The sequence below is a fragment of the Aplysia californica genome, unplaced genomic scaffold, assembly GCF_000002075.1.
Source record: "Aplysia californica isolate F4 #8 unplaced genomic scaffold, AplCal3.0 scaffold00082, whole genome shotgun sequence".
In the NCBI taxonomy this organism is placed as follows: Eukaryota; Metazoa; Mollusca; class Gastropoda; order Aplysiida; family Aplysiidae; genus Aplysia; species Aplysia californica.
In genome coordinates, this window is record NW_004797352.1 from 902,455 (window position 1) to 919,492 (window position 17,038).

At 40.1% G+C, this 17,038-nt stretch overlaps 1 protein-coding gene across 1 annotated transcript in view; it reads right to left on the reverse strand.

The window, feature by feature from the left end:
• The window catches only part of LOC101849679 (protein unc-13 homolog A), a gene marked incomplete at its 5' end in the record, with an annotated part of 112,107 nt that overhangs the window by 40,221 nt on the left and 54,848 nt on the right, over positions 1 to 17,038 (reverse strand). The window contains 4 exon segments of the mRNA XM_035968782.1: positions 1,857 to 1,977; positions 6,989 to 7,208; positions 8,690 to 8,764; positions 15,036 to 15,126. Of these exon segments, the coding sequence (XP_035824675.1) occupies positions 1,857 to 1,977; positions 6,989 to 7,208; positions 8,690 to 8,764; positions 15,036 to 15,126 (507 nt within the window).

The following is a 17,038-nucleotide window of genomic DNA, read 5'->3' on the forward strand; positions in this document are numbered from 1 at the left end:
TGTGTGTGTGTGTGTGTGTGTGTGTGTGTGTGTGTGTGTGTGTGTGTGTACACACAATACACACAACAACGTATTGTAGCATACAGTTTAATGTAATACGCATCGCTGTAAGTACAAATGTACTTCTAGGGTTTGGCAGAACTCGGAGAGATAATATTATCGAATTATCCAGAAGTAAAACGTCAAATTCTGACAACAAAAAGTAAGTTCTAATATGAAGATGACATCACGCATATGATTTCAGAATGCAGGAATAAAAGCACCAAGCCTAGAGGATTAAAAACAAACGATTAAAGAAAAGGTGGAGAATATAAGATGGGGAAGGCGATTGAAACTCATGTAAGCTTACACGCACTGTCTTTCATTCTGTATGTGCGGGGTTTTTTTTTGTGGTTTTTTTTTTGGGGGGGTTGGAGAAATAGAAAGACAAAGAGGCGGAGCGAGGGAAAAAAAGAGCGCAAAAATGAACAATAAATGAGATGGAAATGGATAGGAGATGTCGCCTGAGGTGAAAAGGGGGGAGAAAAAAGAAAACGGATAAAACGTAGAGAGACAAAAACATGGCATGAATGGACATGATGATGAAAGCGATACTCGGAAGAAAAAAACTGCCCGTAAGGGAAATTAACGTTTAAAAAAATACAGACGGTTTGAGAAGAAAAATAACTCCACCGAAGGAAGATGGTTAGGGCAAAGAGATGAACAATAAAAGTAAAGAAAGATTATTTAGACTCGGTGATGAGATTTTGTTTCCCGGAACCAGGGCAAAAACGTGACTCACACACGCTTTGGGCTGCATCCTTAGCAGGTTATCTGTGAGCATGCCACACTGAGATATACACTAGGAACCAACACTGTCGTGTATTTATAATCGGAAGAAACAAAGTAAGTTGAAATTTTGTTCGTTGGGTTTTCAGTAGGAACTGGTGACTTGCGTCTAGCCAGAGAAGCTCAATAAATTATGATGTGTTCAATCATTTTCAATCTTGGACCCGGTTGGTTCATTATTTCATGCTCATATTATCCTGTCGACAGGGAATTTAGGTAGGTGGTAATTAGAAGTAATTGAGTTCTTGAACTAGACACGGTAATCCTAAAAAAAACTACACCCCCCCCCCCAAAACAACAATAGCAAACAAACAAACAAACAACAACAACAACAACAACAAACACCCGCCCCTCTCCCCCCAAAAAAACCCCAACAAACAAACCCACACAAACACAAACCCCAAACAAACAAACAAAAGCAAACAAACAAACAAACAAACAAACAAACCTGCACAGTGGCTACCATAAAAAATGTGAGAATATTTGTAAGGTACTATATCTATAAGGTATAATTAATGTTAAGTTAATTATTTATTATACCTGTAATGTATCACATTAGCGATGGAAAACCAAAATATTTCTCCTCGAGGATTGATAAAAGTGGAAGGCGACGCTATGACCAATGATCAAAGACCATAAAGGATGAAAGAAATCAAATAATTTAAAGGAGAAAACGACAATATCCTCGCAATTACAATGGTGTGCACATAACTCGGGTGCTGCCCTTTGTGCAAGCCTGATTTCCTAGTTCTGACAACCAACTGTTCTACCATACAAATCCTTGGTCAAACATAAGCCCAGTCTTTACAAGAAAAAAATCCCAACGCATTCACATTATTATACAACAATATAACAAGAAATAACTTATTTCCACAACGAAACAGCAATAACAGCGCAACTCGATTAGTGTATAGAATTGGTAAATCCGATAGCCCTTGCACAACCCCCGACCCTCGTAATTATGTCTTACTTTTCTCATCATTCCACAACATTTAATGGGATGCCCAAACAGGATGCGTGAGGCTTACCGTATCATTTCGAAAATCTCAGGCTTATTCTTCTCCCTAATCTTCATTCTCTCTTTCATGGCCATGATGATGTTGTGAGCCTTGTCATCTGCGCCGTGCTTGGAGCTCTTCTCCGCAGCCCCTGAGAAATAACAATGGGGGGAGCAAAAGGGTTAATTAATACCATTGATCAGGAACGGACGGGTTAATCAGTGTGACTTTTAAACGTCCACGAGAACAAAGAACGTAGCTTATACAAGTCTTCGCGTTACTGGTATTTCTCGAATAAAGGGTAACCTGATCACTTATCAATGTACTCAGTGACCACATCTGGAACAAGCAACACATACCATTAATATTACGGGTGTGGAGCGTGGCGGGGTGGTGTAGGAGAACACGAATGTTACGATAAACATCAACTTTGGTAAAGAGTAAAGAGAAGCACATCAGCACAGCAGTCATAGAGTGCAGGGAAGAAGGGAGACAAGTAGACAGAAAGAACAGAGAGAAAACAAAAGAAGTAGGACCCACCATTGGTGCCCTCCAACCACCCGCAATATTTGTTTGTTTGTTTGAGTAAAGAGAAGCACATCGACACAATGATGGTCATTCAGTGCTGGGAAAAAGGAAGACAGACAGACAGAAAGAAACAACAGAGGGAAAGAAAAGAAGTAGGACCTATCAGTAACGCTCTCCAACCACCCACCCACCCGCAATAAACAGCAACAACAACAACAACAACAACAACAACAGGCGCAGCAGCACTGACATATAAAGTGTAACTGGCAGTTGCAGCGGCATTACCATGATGTCAGAGAAAAGATAGACAACAGTCGAAACAGTAACAACACAAACAGGCACTATTGAACAATTGCCACGTTGGAAGGACCAGCAGAAAACAGCAGCAGCAGCAATAGCAGCAGCAACAGCAGCAGCAACAGCAGCAGCAGCAGCAGCGGCAGCAGGAATAGCAGCAGCAGCGACATCAGTTAAGTAGCAGCCATGACGAGCATGTTGGAAACAGGTGACAACAGCAAGAACATCGCACGAAACAGCTGCAGCAAATGCACTATTGAAACCACGCACGAAGCCTTGCGTAAACTCAGTTGTATGTGGTAACTGCACACTGTGATCAACACACTTGTAATAATGGCATCCTAAGGCACATAAACTTAACCTAACACGGAAAAATGATATGTTTGAGACGATCAACCTAAAAACAAAAACAATACAAAACGAAAAGACCTTAAAAAACCCCCCAAAATATCCCCCTCCAAACAAAACAAACATCAACAAAAACAAAAAAATGATATAAACAAAACATTAGAATAATGTATTTTTCAAAGTACATTCCCTTTTTTCTGCTTCTCATAGGGGCACAACATTTTTAAGTAAGTTTGTTCTTTCAACGAAACCTAAAATTAGCTGCGTATCAATATCATGTACTAATACTAATATATATTATTACTCAGAAATATGAATGACATCTTTTTATATCGCATTTATTTAAGGGGAAACGGACGCGAGCCACTGTGTCATTTCCCATCAATTTACACCTTCAAAGTCAGGTGACATTGTACATGATGTCTTTAAACCGAGATCACACAGGGTGTATAAAAAGGGACCCATTTAAACTGCAATAACTCGGTCATCTTTGCACAAATTACATCCAATCTTCAAACAAATCTAATTCAACCAAACTGACATTGAATTTATCAATATGCAAAAAAAAAAAAAAATGTAAAAAAAAATAAAATAAAATAAAATAAAATAAAAAACTCAATCCACGTGTTTGAGAAATATCAAAATTTTAAAAAATTCCAACCCAAATGGGTACAACACAAAGCTATACTTCTAACAACGTTCAGCAACAGGGGAATGATCGGCCGGTGGTGGTTTCATAACAAAGACGGTAAAAACAACGACCGTCACCTAATAAGGATATCTCAGTGAACTGAGAATGTTTCGAAAAAGTTTTAAGAGGAGAAAGGGTTATTATGCTGTTGAGGAGGCCTGGTTCCAGCATGGTGTAGCCAAACCCGACAAATCAAGAGTGGCTGTATGGATGCATGGAATATTTGGGCCATGCCTTATACGACGGAAAGCTTACAAATGAATAGGTCGCTTTTAAGCACAAGGGGGCTATCCCGACAAATGCTGTTTTGAGAAAACCGAAGGTAAAGTTTTTGCCCCTTGTTCAGTTTCTTTAAAAGACAATGAGAGTTTTCTCTATAACCAAACAGATATACACACCAATGAAACCAAACGTCTCCTTTAGGTAGGGGAATGCCCACTTTTGACGTAGGTCAAGATTTCAGGAAATGGCCGAAATCTGGGTTAGCCCGCTTATCCTTAAAAACGACCAATTGTCACCGCGTTCCTCCAACTTGAACCACGTCATTTATTTCCTCTGAGGCTTTTTGGCAGACAAAAATTACTGAAACAACCTACATGCAATCGAAAAGTTGAAACTCAGTGTTGAATACGAGGTGCAAAGAATTGACCTAGAAACATGCCACAATGTTATTCAAGATGTCTAGTTGCCTATTCGAGCTTGTTTGAAATGCTCAACACCTGGAGCATACACATTTTAAATAGCTACCACATTTCCCGAGTTTGTTAGGCATCGCCAGTTTGGTGTAGATTTGCTCCTCGATGAAGAAATACATGGCATGATGGTATATTTATAGATAGTTTCAGTTTTTCGTTTCAATCAAATTTTTGTTTCAAATTTAGTTGAAATTGGTCCCAAAAAAAGACGACTTAATTCCAGTTAAATGGGTCATCGTTTTTTTAGACACTCAACACATCCGTGCACCAAACACAAGCAGTCACTCCCCCCCCCTTTCTCTCTCACACACAAAGACACACAAAACACACACATACACTTACACGCACATACATACACAAGCACTCTCATATCCATTATGTGAGCTTCGTACTTGGAAGCATACCATCATGTACGAAACAAAAAAAACAATTCACGGTCTTCTTAACTCGATTTGTTGATTTGATCTAAAAATCCAGATGTATTGAATCATAATGTCAGCCATATATAAGAAATAAAAAAAACAGAAAAGAAAAAACAAAAACGAAACAAAACTTGAACAATCTGGGCAGTCAACTAAAAATAGCTAGTCATAGAATAACACAATAACAGCAAACGCCTCTGTATCGTGTCATGGCATTGTTCCGAACAGATATGATTTATGTTTTTCTTTGCCCTCCGGCAGAAGCATCTCATCAATTTTTAAAAAATAATAGCAATAGTGAAAAATTACCCCTTAGGGGCATCATGTGAATCAAGACTCTGCTGACAGATTCTTTAATTGCGAGAGAAGAGAGAGAGAGAGAGAGAGAGAGAGAGAGAGAGAGAGAGAGAGACAGAGAGAGAGACAGAGAGAGAAAGAGAGAGAGAGAGAAAGACATACATATTTTAGCATTAATGTGTATCGAGATTGGTACCTTTGGTAAATACATGTAGTTAACAAAGAACGTTTTACTGAAAAGAAAAAAAGTGAATGGGTCAGAGGGAGAGGTGCAACAGAAAGAGAGAGAGAGAGAGAGAGAGAGAGAGAGAGAGAGAGAGAGAGAGAGAGATAGAGAGAGAGAGAGAGAGAAAGTGTGTGTGTTTGTGTGTGTGTGTGTGTGTGTGTGTGTGTATGGGTGTGGGTGTGTGTGTGGGCTTGCTTTGATTTCATAATGAATGCAAAGACGAGCCCCCACTCGGTACAGAATCTGAAAAATTCAGGCCAAAACCAATAGTTGCTAATTTTGTTGCTAATTTTGTTGCTAAAATTCGTGTATAGTGCTAGCTAAAGCCAAAACGACAGAAACCGAAACAAATTTGCGAAGGGTCGACTAAAAGCTTTTTAAAACAGGGCGAGAAAAGTAAGTGAGAAAGAAAAGACTGAGATGTGGAATGAAAAGAAGCAGAAATAATCTTACAGAGGGCCAGGAAAGAATAGAGAAAAAGGTGAAGAAAGGGCAAGGGAAGGAAAACAGAAAAATTAGGAAACAAGAGACGGCAGGGAAAAGTACTAGGAAGTAACAGAAACAGGAAAGAACAGAGGGCAACAAACAGCGGAAAATGAAGAAAAAATATGACACAAGTTTAAAGTGGTCTGAAAAGAAACCGAGAAGCAGTATCAGAAGGCTACAGAGAGGCATCAAAGAGAAGAGGTCACCAATAGAGCCCCTGCCCTGCCCCACTGTCCTCATGGGAGGGTAGGAACACGAGTTGCAGTAACGTACTTCGAAAAAAGAGTTGGTTAGTTATCTAGAAGTTATGAAATTATGCACTACGTGCCGCTTAGAGATGCGAAAGTGTCAACGAGGTGGTCAAAATAGTGGTTACAGAGAGCTTTTTTTGTCAACGAGGTGGTCAAAATAGTGGTTACAGAGTGTTTTTTTGTCAACGAGGTGGTCAAAATAGTGGGTAGATCAGACTCAGTTGTTTAAAACTATTATACTACGGTTAGTGGCCACAAAGATGTGATACTCAATGTACCCAAGTATCTTTTAACCATGTCATAGGTCAGTTGGCCGATCGGTTTGTCGTTCCTCCAGCGATCTGAAACATTGTCACATGTCATTTTTTTCATAGATAATTAGGACATGATGATAGGTTTTCTTGTTTTCTTGTTTTTTTTGTTTTTTTTTTCCAGTTTACCTCTCAGCAGACATTTCATAATTCTTGCTTTTGAGAAGAAAACATTGTTCTCAGGGGAATAGAACCCCCCCCCCCCCCACACACTTTCCACATGCACACGCACAAAATTCTTAACGCCCATGAAAGGTTGTGAATTCCGACTATAAGGTTTTAGAAATCATAAGATCTTTTCTAGACTGTAGTTCAAAAGAACACTATTTGTTCACCATTTGTTACAAAAGGTGCAAAATCAAAAAGCAAATTCACAACTGAAATAAAGAAGGTACAATAAACGAACAAAATGAGATTAATCCAAACTGATCATGCATTTGGGAGCGCTACGATGGAATTTGAAAAGCAATATGAATGGCGGCCTGGGGGAAAACCAAAGAAAACTCGTATTAATCAAATTCAAGATACAAGGTAATTATATACTTTAGGGTAAACACAAAAAAGCCCGACCCGAACACCATTTCGAATAAAAGCAACAGATATTACTCACTTTGCAAACAGTCTGCATTGAGCAAGTCCTTGCACTTCTCATGACATTTGACCCCGCATTCTGTGCACCGAACACCCTGCCTTGCCAGCCCCCACAGGAGGCCCTCACACTCGAAGCAGTAGGTAGGCGAGGTGGCCGACCACACCACAAAGTTGTGAGGCGTCGTGGACGAGATCGGGTAGATCAGGGCCTGGAGGGTCTTCTTGTACACGTGCATTTTCTAGGATGGAAAGGAAGATGGCGGGTCAAATTATTTCGAGGGTGAGAACATGACCCCTTAAGTAGACTTAAAGTGACATCAAACACAGAGTGTTTGCTCTCTCTCTCTCTCTCTCTCTCTCTCTCTCTCTCTCTCTCTCTCTCTCTCCATCCCCCTTTTTATAGTTTGAAAAAATTGGCAGGGACTATAACTTAACAGCACACCACCACATCAGAGCAATATTCTTATATGTGGATTCCCACCAGAGTAAGTGGGGGAGGGGGGGGGCTGCACCTTTCTGTGCGTTGATTTATATATCCCTACCCACCTGACGCCTCAAAATCCTAGAGGACTTATCAAAATGAAAAGCAATAAAATAAATTGTCAAAAACTTCCTGCTCAGAACACTTTCATCTGAACCATAACTAGAGGTCGAATGCAAGAATACCGTGTGAGATACGTGATTTTGCAGCCCTTGCTCATTGAATTGAGCCATATTGGGTTTCAAAGCCACTTTGTATTCCGTAGGTTATCTAAGAGGTGGGACCAAGAACTCCATGTTGTGGATTCGAACCAAGGTCACCCAGTCATAGGTCTTACGGCATCAAAACCCGATCTAAATGAGTTCTTCTCAAGGAGGACGTTGATGGAACCTTTTAGTGTCGATAAAATTGCATGGGGTCATTGACCAACCAAACAGCACGACTCGATAAGTAATGTTCTTTTAAACTCATACTCGCGTCCAGGCTGAACAACAATGTACGTGCCGGTGACGTAGTGTCTGGGTGGAGAGGTCATGTAGGTGTGCCTTTGAGCAAGATAATAACCCAAGCTCAAAATGCAGGGCGCTATGAAACTGCGTTAAGATATGTGAGATTATGTGAACAGGTGTGTGATATTGTGTTGGTTTGCTTGCTTGAGTAAAGGGCAGCACATCGACTCAACAATAGTCAAGAAGTAGGAGCTACTAGTGGCACTCTCAAGTCACCCATGTGATATTGTGCTTTATGTGACATTTTGGAGGAATAATATGTGAGGTATCGTGGTGAAATCAGGCGCTCGTCAAAATAATGAAATTAAAGAAATCGGCATTTTTTGGGCCGATGGGCATTTTGTTTCTAAATTTCTTGTTTTTGTTGTTTGGCTCAACACCGTTTATTTCCATTTAAAAACACATTTTCGTGTGGATTTTCCTGAAAAACATTGATTAAAGGCACAAAAAATGTAATTTTTTTTCAGTTTCCAAGCAGTCTCAGGCAATGAAAGTTACCAAACTGTGGCGCCTTTTTCTCGCAAATTTTACCCCTGAAACCAGGCGACCCTGACCTCCTTCAATCGCAAATATTTCGACTTCTATTCAACATACGAGATGGATATTTTTTCCACCAAAAGGAAGATTAATGAACAGGCTTTAAGATACCAATAACCCCATATGCCCTCAAATTGACGAGCGCCTGATTCCACCACGTCGAGACACATATCGAAATCCTAGTGAGACTCACCAGCTCCTCGTCGTTGAGTGACTGTCGTGCCACCATGGCAGAAGACACACCGGCATTCCGTTTGGCTGCTAGGCTCTGTGGGCGGGGACATGTCAGCGGGAGTGGGCGGGGCGACATAGGATTCACAAAAGTAATAGGTTAGAACTCCGCTATAACTGTTTTAATATGGATGATAATAGTAAGGAAAACCACAAGGACAGCTACTAAAGCAATGATACAAATATTAATGACGGCAGTGGTGGTAGTGATGATGGAGTTGATGGAGATGATGATGAAGATGACGATGTCTACGATGATGATGATGACGACGACGACGACGACGACGATGATGATGATGATGATGATGATGATGATGATGATGATGATGATGATGGGCGAAAACAATAAATGGAAATATCGATACTATGAATTGGAGAGAAACAGGTGCTGACATTCTTGTCATGACCTCTTCAGACAAAAGATCTTGAGAAAATAGACAGCTCTTAGCCACAACCGATGGGAAACACCCAGAAGAAAGATATTATGAAGTGACAATAAATAATTACGAACTAAAATAAGCGCTATGGCCTAATCGTATGTCGTGCAGGCCACACTAGTGAAGCACATACGTTACAGTTACAGAAAGGGACTCGATCTTTGTCCGTCCCTCTGCTTTCGTCCTCTTTTCCTACACCCATTAAAATATAGCAATGCGCTACAAGAATATATTAAATTCATAGATTCTAATTTATTAAAACAGCTGAAAAGGAATATATTTCATATAATACAAATGTTATCGTATATCAGCTCAGAGAGCAGATTTGCAATAATATTCACATAGAAGACACATTAACTGACTTAAAATCCGTTACAATAATAACGTTTCATGTGGTAAACAAGCACACTATTAGTTTGGCCCACGAGCATTTGCAACCCTAAAAGGATACAGACTTTTGGACAAAACCTGTTTTTAAAAAAACAACAACCTCAAAACCCCCAAAACAAACAAAAACAACAACAACAAGAACAACAAAACCAAAAACAAACACACTTTGCAGCAATCACAGAACGGACTTCACAATTTGTATTCAGTAATTATTCTTTTCCGAGAGGGAAATTATCTCATAACGAGCCATCAGCGTTCTTCCATCTTGATTCAAATTGCCTAGAAAACTTGGAGCTGCATTAAGGTCTTGTTCATTAAAGACAACTATGTTCCAACAGGGTACATAGCGTAAGAGGCAGACTCTGGAAAGTCAATAAAAGAACGGGACAAGAATAGATGGTTAAATCAGTACAGTCGAGATATCTGCGACCAACACTGTCTACGTCATCGTCATTATACAAAGAAATCTTTTTTTAAATGCTAGTGACGCGTGAGTTTGTTTACTTTAAAACACAGTCTGAACAACCAGATGATTGGTCAAAATTGGCACGTCCTCCCATTTAAGACGACTTGTAATTCTCGTCTGCAAGTGCGTCACGGGCTAGGCAAAACATTCGATGGTTAACTGTTCCTACGGCTCTCGGGCGTTTAAGACGAAATTGACCAAAGGTGGATAGTACTTTAGGAAATTTGGTTTTCACAAGAAAATACCAGAATATAAGCAGAAAATATTGACGTCATTTTGCATTTGTCCCTTTCCGGGGTTGCTCAAAAGCCTTCGATGGCTAGGCTATGTAATCGTAAAGCATTTTGATTAGGATGGCGAAAAAATACACGGGCACTTGTCAAAGATACACCAACACTTGTTTCAATCTAAACACAGTAAAACAATTTTTTTAGAAAAACATGCTGTTTACGGACATGCTTTTAGTGCCTATACAGACACACTAGCTCATACAAAAAAAAGACAATCACAAAATCATCAAACAGAAAGACAACGTAATATCATGTTTACTGTAAAGATAAAAAGAATAATTCTAGAATTTACTTTCTTTTACTCAACTACATATCTTTTCGCTGGACACATTTGAAAGTTGAATTTTCAAAATATTCCGTTAGGAAAAGGACCAAAAAAAAACAACACAAACCCGAAATGTGCTGAATTAAAAAGTATCGAAATGATCTGACAGACAAACATTAACATACGTAACAACCGAAACTTGTTAGTAAATCGTGCATTGATACACATAAACAGTGTCAGGACATCACGTTATTGTACAAACTGACAAACATACGAAAAATGGGACTATGAAAAACAAAAAAACCCCCATAGAAATGGGTAAAAACAAACACCTTCACGGAAACAGAAAACTCACAAGAGGATAAAACAACAAAGTGTAACTTGTAGAAAACATAACCTCATTCAAAAATTAAAATTATGACGAGTCGGAGGCGATTAAATATTATCCTGTTGAGCCTTTTCTCTGTATAATTTTGTGGACACTATTTTACTCCTGGCTAGGATTTCTATTTTTTAGAAAGAAAGAAAAAAAACTTTTTAAAAAAAATGCAAGGATGTGGAAAACAGAAAATGGTAGTGTGGTGGCAGGTAAGGGGAGAAAAAGGTGTGACAACGTAATTCATCAACATAGTTGTGTAAGAAGAAGTCTTTTAACGCCCGTCAGTCGGGGCTTATTGGAACCAAAATAAAAAACGTATTTCATGAGGTAGTATTTCTCATCTATAGAGCTCCTGCACCAAAGAAAAAGAAAGAGCCGATAGACAGGTCTAATATATTTAAAATAAAACTACTGCCGGGTCAGAAAAGAAAAATCAAGGAGAGGTGACCCAAAACATAAGGTGGTAAATATTGAAGAGAGTCTGGGAAAAAATGTGAATGAGGACATCAAAATAAACTACAGAAGAGTACTTATTTAAGTTAATCGTACAATCAGGACAATGAAAAAAAACACCAAAAAAAAAAACACCAGGAAAAAATGCACACTAACTAAACACACTCAGACACACGTATAAAAATATGAACATGTTATAAAAAGATGAACGTTTGAAATTTGTTAACAGTAAAACAAAAGTTATTATTTTTTTTAAAAGGAGCGTTCTCATTCGTGTTTCTCTCCACTTCCCCTTTCCTACCCTCCCCCCTCTCCCCCCTCCCTCTCTCTCTCTCTCTTTCTCTCTCTCTCTCTCTCTCTCTCTCTCTCTCTCTCTCTCTCTCTCTCCATTCTGGCATGGGACATCATCACAGTGCTGAAGTTTACGTTTACAAAAACAAACAGAACACAACATATTATGTTAGTGTGTCTGGGGGACTAAAGCTAAGTCAGGCACAGACAAAACAGGAAAAAAAAGTTGTAAGTAAACGTAATAATTTGACAGACAGACAGAAAGACAAACAGACAGATAGACAGACAGATAGATAGACACGCAAGCAGGTAGGCAAGCAGGCAGCCTAGCAGATAGATAGCTGAAAGGAAAAAAAGACAGCCAGAAAGTGGGGGGCGGGAGAGAGAGAGAGAGAGAGAGAGAGAGAGAGAGAGAGAGAGAGAGAGAGAGAGAGAAAGAGAGAGAGTGAGAGAGAGAGAGATTTTACGCAAGGAAGGATGCATAACGCAGAGCCAAAGAGACATTAGCCGGGAAGCATGAATGAGCTGGAAAGAGAGAGAGAGAGAGAGAGAGAGAGAGAGAGAGAGAGAGAGAGAGAGAGAGAGAGAGAGAGAGAGAGCGAGAGAGAGGGGGGGGAGAAAGAGAAAGAGGGAGAGAGAGAGAGAGAGAGAGAGAGAGAGAGAGAGAGAGAGAGAGAGAGAGAGAGAGAGAGAGAGAAAGAGAGAGAGAGAGAGAATGAAGTAGGAAAAAAATAACAATTTGCTGAACTGGAGAAATCCAAATGAACTGCAAGTTAACCTGGACGGAATTTCAGAAAAGAAAAAGTTTGAAACTGAAACAAACCTGCCAAGTCACAAGCATGCCACTATTGTTAAATCAGGAATAGTAAAACATGTATCGGAAATATGCATAATAATATTCTACTAGGAAATCAACAAAAGTAAACGATATACTCCACCAGGATTTTAAACAAATCAAAAAGGGGCGCCAAAGGGCTGCTTTCACCTATCAACTGAGATATGAAAACGATAGAGAGCAATTACTCTACTAAAGGCTAGACGCTAGTTAGTACGAGAATGGGCAGAAAAATGACACCCAGTCACAATAGTATTATGTTTAGTAAAACACACATACGAGGTACAACAGAAAGACAGTCAGACCCAAAAAGCAATATGAGAAGAGTAAATCATAAACAAACTCTACTTTTACAGATATGAAGAGTAAAACTAAATCTACAACTTTGACGCGTTTAAAATGAGGAGAAAAAAGAAAACATTCGAGTGAGTTGAAAAGGTTAATAACTTTCGGTTTAATGTGAAAAAGGGAAATGTTTCGTCACCTTCAAGACCTGGGTGAATTGGGGAAAAAAGTAGTAATTGCAGACGTTATGACATGAAACACATTTCACGACCTAAAAGTTTTACTTATTCTAAAAGCAAGACTAAAACAAATCTAACTAAGTAGACACAATTAATGGTTTCTCGAATTTAAAACAAAAAAGTAACCCACAAAAATACACGTTTTATTGGCAGTGTCGATATCTCTATGGAGAAGAGGGGTACACACTGAAGATGACAGATTCAAAGAACATCATAAATGTAATTCGTTTGTATCTATCTTTAAATATAGCCAACACCTACACAATCAAACACACACACACACGCACGCGCACACACACACACACACACACACACACACACACACACACACACACACACACACACATCGGGTGCAAAATCCCTAAAAATCTTGAAAATCACTATCAGTCATTCAGTCATCCACATACAAATAGGCATCCATACGGACGCACACACACACACACACACACACACACACACACACACACACACACACACACACACACACACACACACACACACACACACACGCAGACCCTCCTGTCCTCCGCTCACACCTCAACGAAAACGGCACGCAACTATTGCAGAACTTCTGATCTTGTTAATGCCTCCTGAGAGAACACAGACATACAAGACAGTCACAGAGGGCGTCCCATGTTCCTTCTCCGCTTCATCTCCCAAAATCAGAGGATTCCAGAACGAGCTAGGGAACATAATTCCCCATCTCGCCGCGGATCCTGCTACATAATCCCATTTTCCCAGTGAGGGACAATTTCAGACAATGCCGTGAAAAGGTTCAGAATCCAAAAACCGTCCACATTTAGCAAGTTCAGTGAAGCGCAAGATATTGCATTGCAGGTAAATCCTTTTAAGCGATTCTAAATGCCAATCATTTGTGCAGTGGACCGTGTCGTAGTATAAGGACAAAGAATAGGTTAATTTTCATTTCTATTGTAAAACCGTATACAACGAAGAGTCTAATGGATTATTCTGAAGACTGGTAAGTAGAAGCAGAACCTCAGTACATCCATACCGCCGGGTACCCAGACATGGTTTATAGAGCGGTCACGTGGTTCTCTCCCGACTTCTGGCTTATTACATCAGAGTAGATAGAATGGATAATACTGAAGCTTACGAGCAAACCAAGAGAAAAGCACACATTAATCTGCGGATTTTAGCGTTGCAAACATACTGACGGGGGGCTGAAGCACTGTTTGCATGTGGTAGATTGAAGGGAAAGGGTGTACAGTGGGGTTGTGCCTCAGTCAACACTTTGAAAATATACAGGTGCTGAGTACGTAACAGATCTACAGTCGATATTCCAAGTCCGTACTGAGTTTGTTATAAGTCCATGAGCCACCCCAACCCCATCCCACCCCTAAAAAAAAAAAGATTAAAAAAACCCACTTGGTTTTGCCTGCCCAGTAAATAAACTAAGGAAATGGGTGAAAGGGGAAGGAGGAGAAGCAGTATGTGGGCATGTGTGTATGTGTATGTGTATGTGTGTGTGGGGGGGGGGGTAACTGCAGAAATTTGTCTGTCAGAAGTAAAATCGATCATTACTCATTCTTATCAGACAGTATGAAATGAACTACATGCAGTATTAGAAAATCACTGCATCACTTGTCAGTAAGAACAAAACTTGCACCTTTTAATTAACCCTAGCCTCGTCAGAAATGACCCTCCCCCACCAAAAAATAAAATAAAATAAAAAAAAATAAAAAATAAATAAAAATATATATATATATATATACACATGATATTTATAAACGGTTCTCATTGTGGACAGTATGACACTTCGTACATAATACGTATGCACGGACTTCATTTTCTACCAGTTATATCGATAGCATCGACAGAGCCGCCCGGAAGAACCGGATACCCAACACTAGATGTCAGAACTGAGACAACTCATTACGGAAACCGACTGAGGCACAGCCCTAGCGTACAGAGAGCGGGGACACCAGGACAGGAAGTGGACGTGGCCGGATGTTCTTACCAAGTCGCTGACGAGGGGTATGCTCTTCCGCCGCGGCTTGATCTCTGGCATGCTGTCTATGCTGGTGTAGAACGGGTTGTACTGTGGGGGGCTGGAACAGACGGACAGGGAACGAGCACTTCGTTAGTTTGGGTGTCAGTAAAGAGAAACACATGACATAAAAAGCCGTCTAGAGAATAAACAGCAGGACAGACAGACAAAGAAAACGAAAAGAAAAATGATAATAAGAAAAGGGAAATAATAGAAGTAGGGCATACTAGTGGTACCATCCAACTAGCACCCCCCCCCCCCCCCCGCAAAAAAGGAGAGGAAAGCAGACGACAGAACAGGGTTATAGAACAGGAAAAGCAGACAAAAAACATTTCAGAAAAGAACATTTTTCGTAGCTGGCAGGTGGTTCCTATCCTAGTTTCGACTGATAGACCAAAAAGGTGCCACAAACAACAAACGAAGGATTGTACAAATTATACTCTCACTTGTCATAAGTCAATGCCTCCAATGCCAGTAAGTCATGTCGGCCTATTATAGTGGCACCTGGTGAGATAAAGGTCACGCCAAGAACTTCATTGTCCAACATGCCTAAACGGTCACGATCTCTCCACGGCGCTCGCCTGTACCAACGGCAACTTCTCCGTGACACCCTATTGTTCTTCCTGAGTTTTAAATTATCAATAGCGGTCCCTGTCCGATGCAGCCGCGGTCAGTCATGTTCACGACAAGTACGCATCAAAACCTCCTCATAACGGTTATTACTACAAGCATTTTCCGCCAACCCGTCTTCAGACTGAGTGCGAACGTTCTTTTTCTTCTATTCCGTGGCTGGGACAACCGTAGGGACACCGCCGCATTCTGACAACTAGCTCTCGCTATTTCTCTCTGTCCTCTGCTTTCCTCAGATTGTCACCCATCGTCTTCCCTGTCCACTCTGTCCACTCTGTGATGTTGTCCTCCCATCTCCTTCTATTCCTTCCTCGTAGGATTGTTTTGGTAAGTCCAGTGGATCTTGAGACATGCTTATGCCATTCTAATTTTCGTCTCTTCACTGTGGCCAGAAGATCTTCATGACGCCCCACTGCATTTGTGATTCTCTTCTGTACCTCAGCATTTGAAATGTGGTCTTTGTATGAGATGTCAAGGAGTCTGCGGTAACATCCCATCTCTGTTGTCTGAATTCTTTTTATTCAATTCTGCTGTCAGTGACTACTACTCACAGGCATATAACAATATTGAGATGACCAGTGAGCATATCAGTCAGATCTTTGAATTGTGTGTGATGTTTCTGTCCTTCCAAATAGGCTTCAGTTTTGACAGCGCAGCTGTTGTTTGCGCGATTCTGGGGAGAATTTCTGGTCATAAGCCTTCGTCTGAGACGACTGATCCAAGGTATTTGAAGCTATAAATGGTCTCAAGTTTCTCGCCACTGACTTTCAATCAATATAAAAAAGGTCTTGGAAATGAAACGAAAAGATAAAATGAAGATTTCAGATTTTAAACTATATTTTGACTTTTGTAAAGTCTATTTATATTAAGTGATCATATCTCTGACCTTATCCATAGCAGTCACAGGTTTATACCAGTCTCTTTTATCGGTGAACTTAAGTGACCATTATAGACAGGTCCGACTAAACAGGCCAGTTTATTGTCTGATAAAAAATGTGGCTAACATTGGTTTCAGCGCAGCTGACATTAGTGACAACTCGATTAGAGCGCATTTACAGGCGCAAATTCGAGTTGATTTGAGCGCTTGGCCTTTATGGCTATCTGTTTCGAAGAATGATTACAAAGTTATCAATGCCAGGTATTCGTATCGCCAGTGAGAAAAAATATTCCTAGACCAATAATATCACGTTATTTCACCTCTGTTGTATATAGTCTTCACAGAGAAAAGAAGTAAGGGTTACTGTCCATGTGGACAGACATACATATAGACAAAGATAGACATAAACCATGAGGTGAGAAATAAATAGAAACGTTGCTTGCTAGCGAGCGAACGAGAGAGAAGG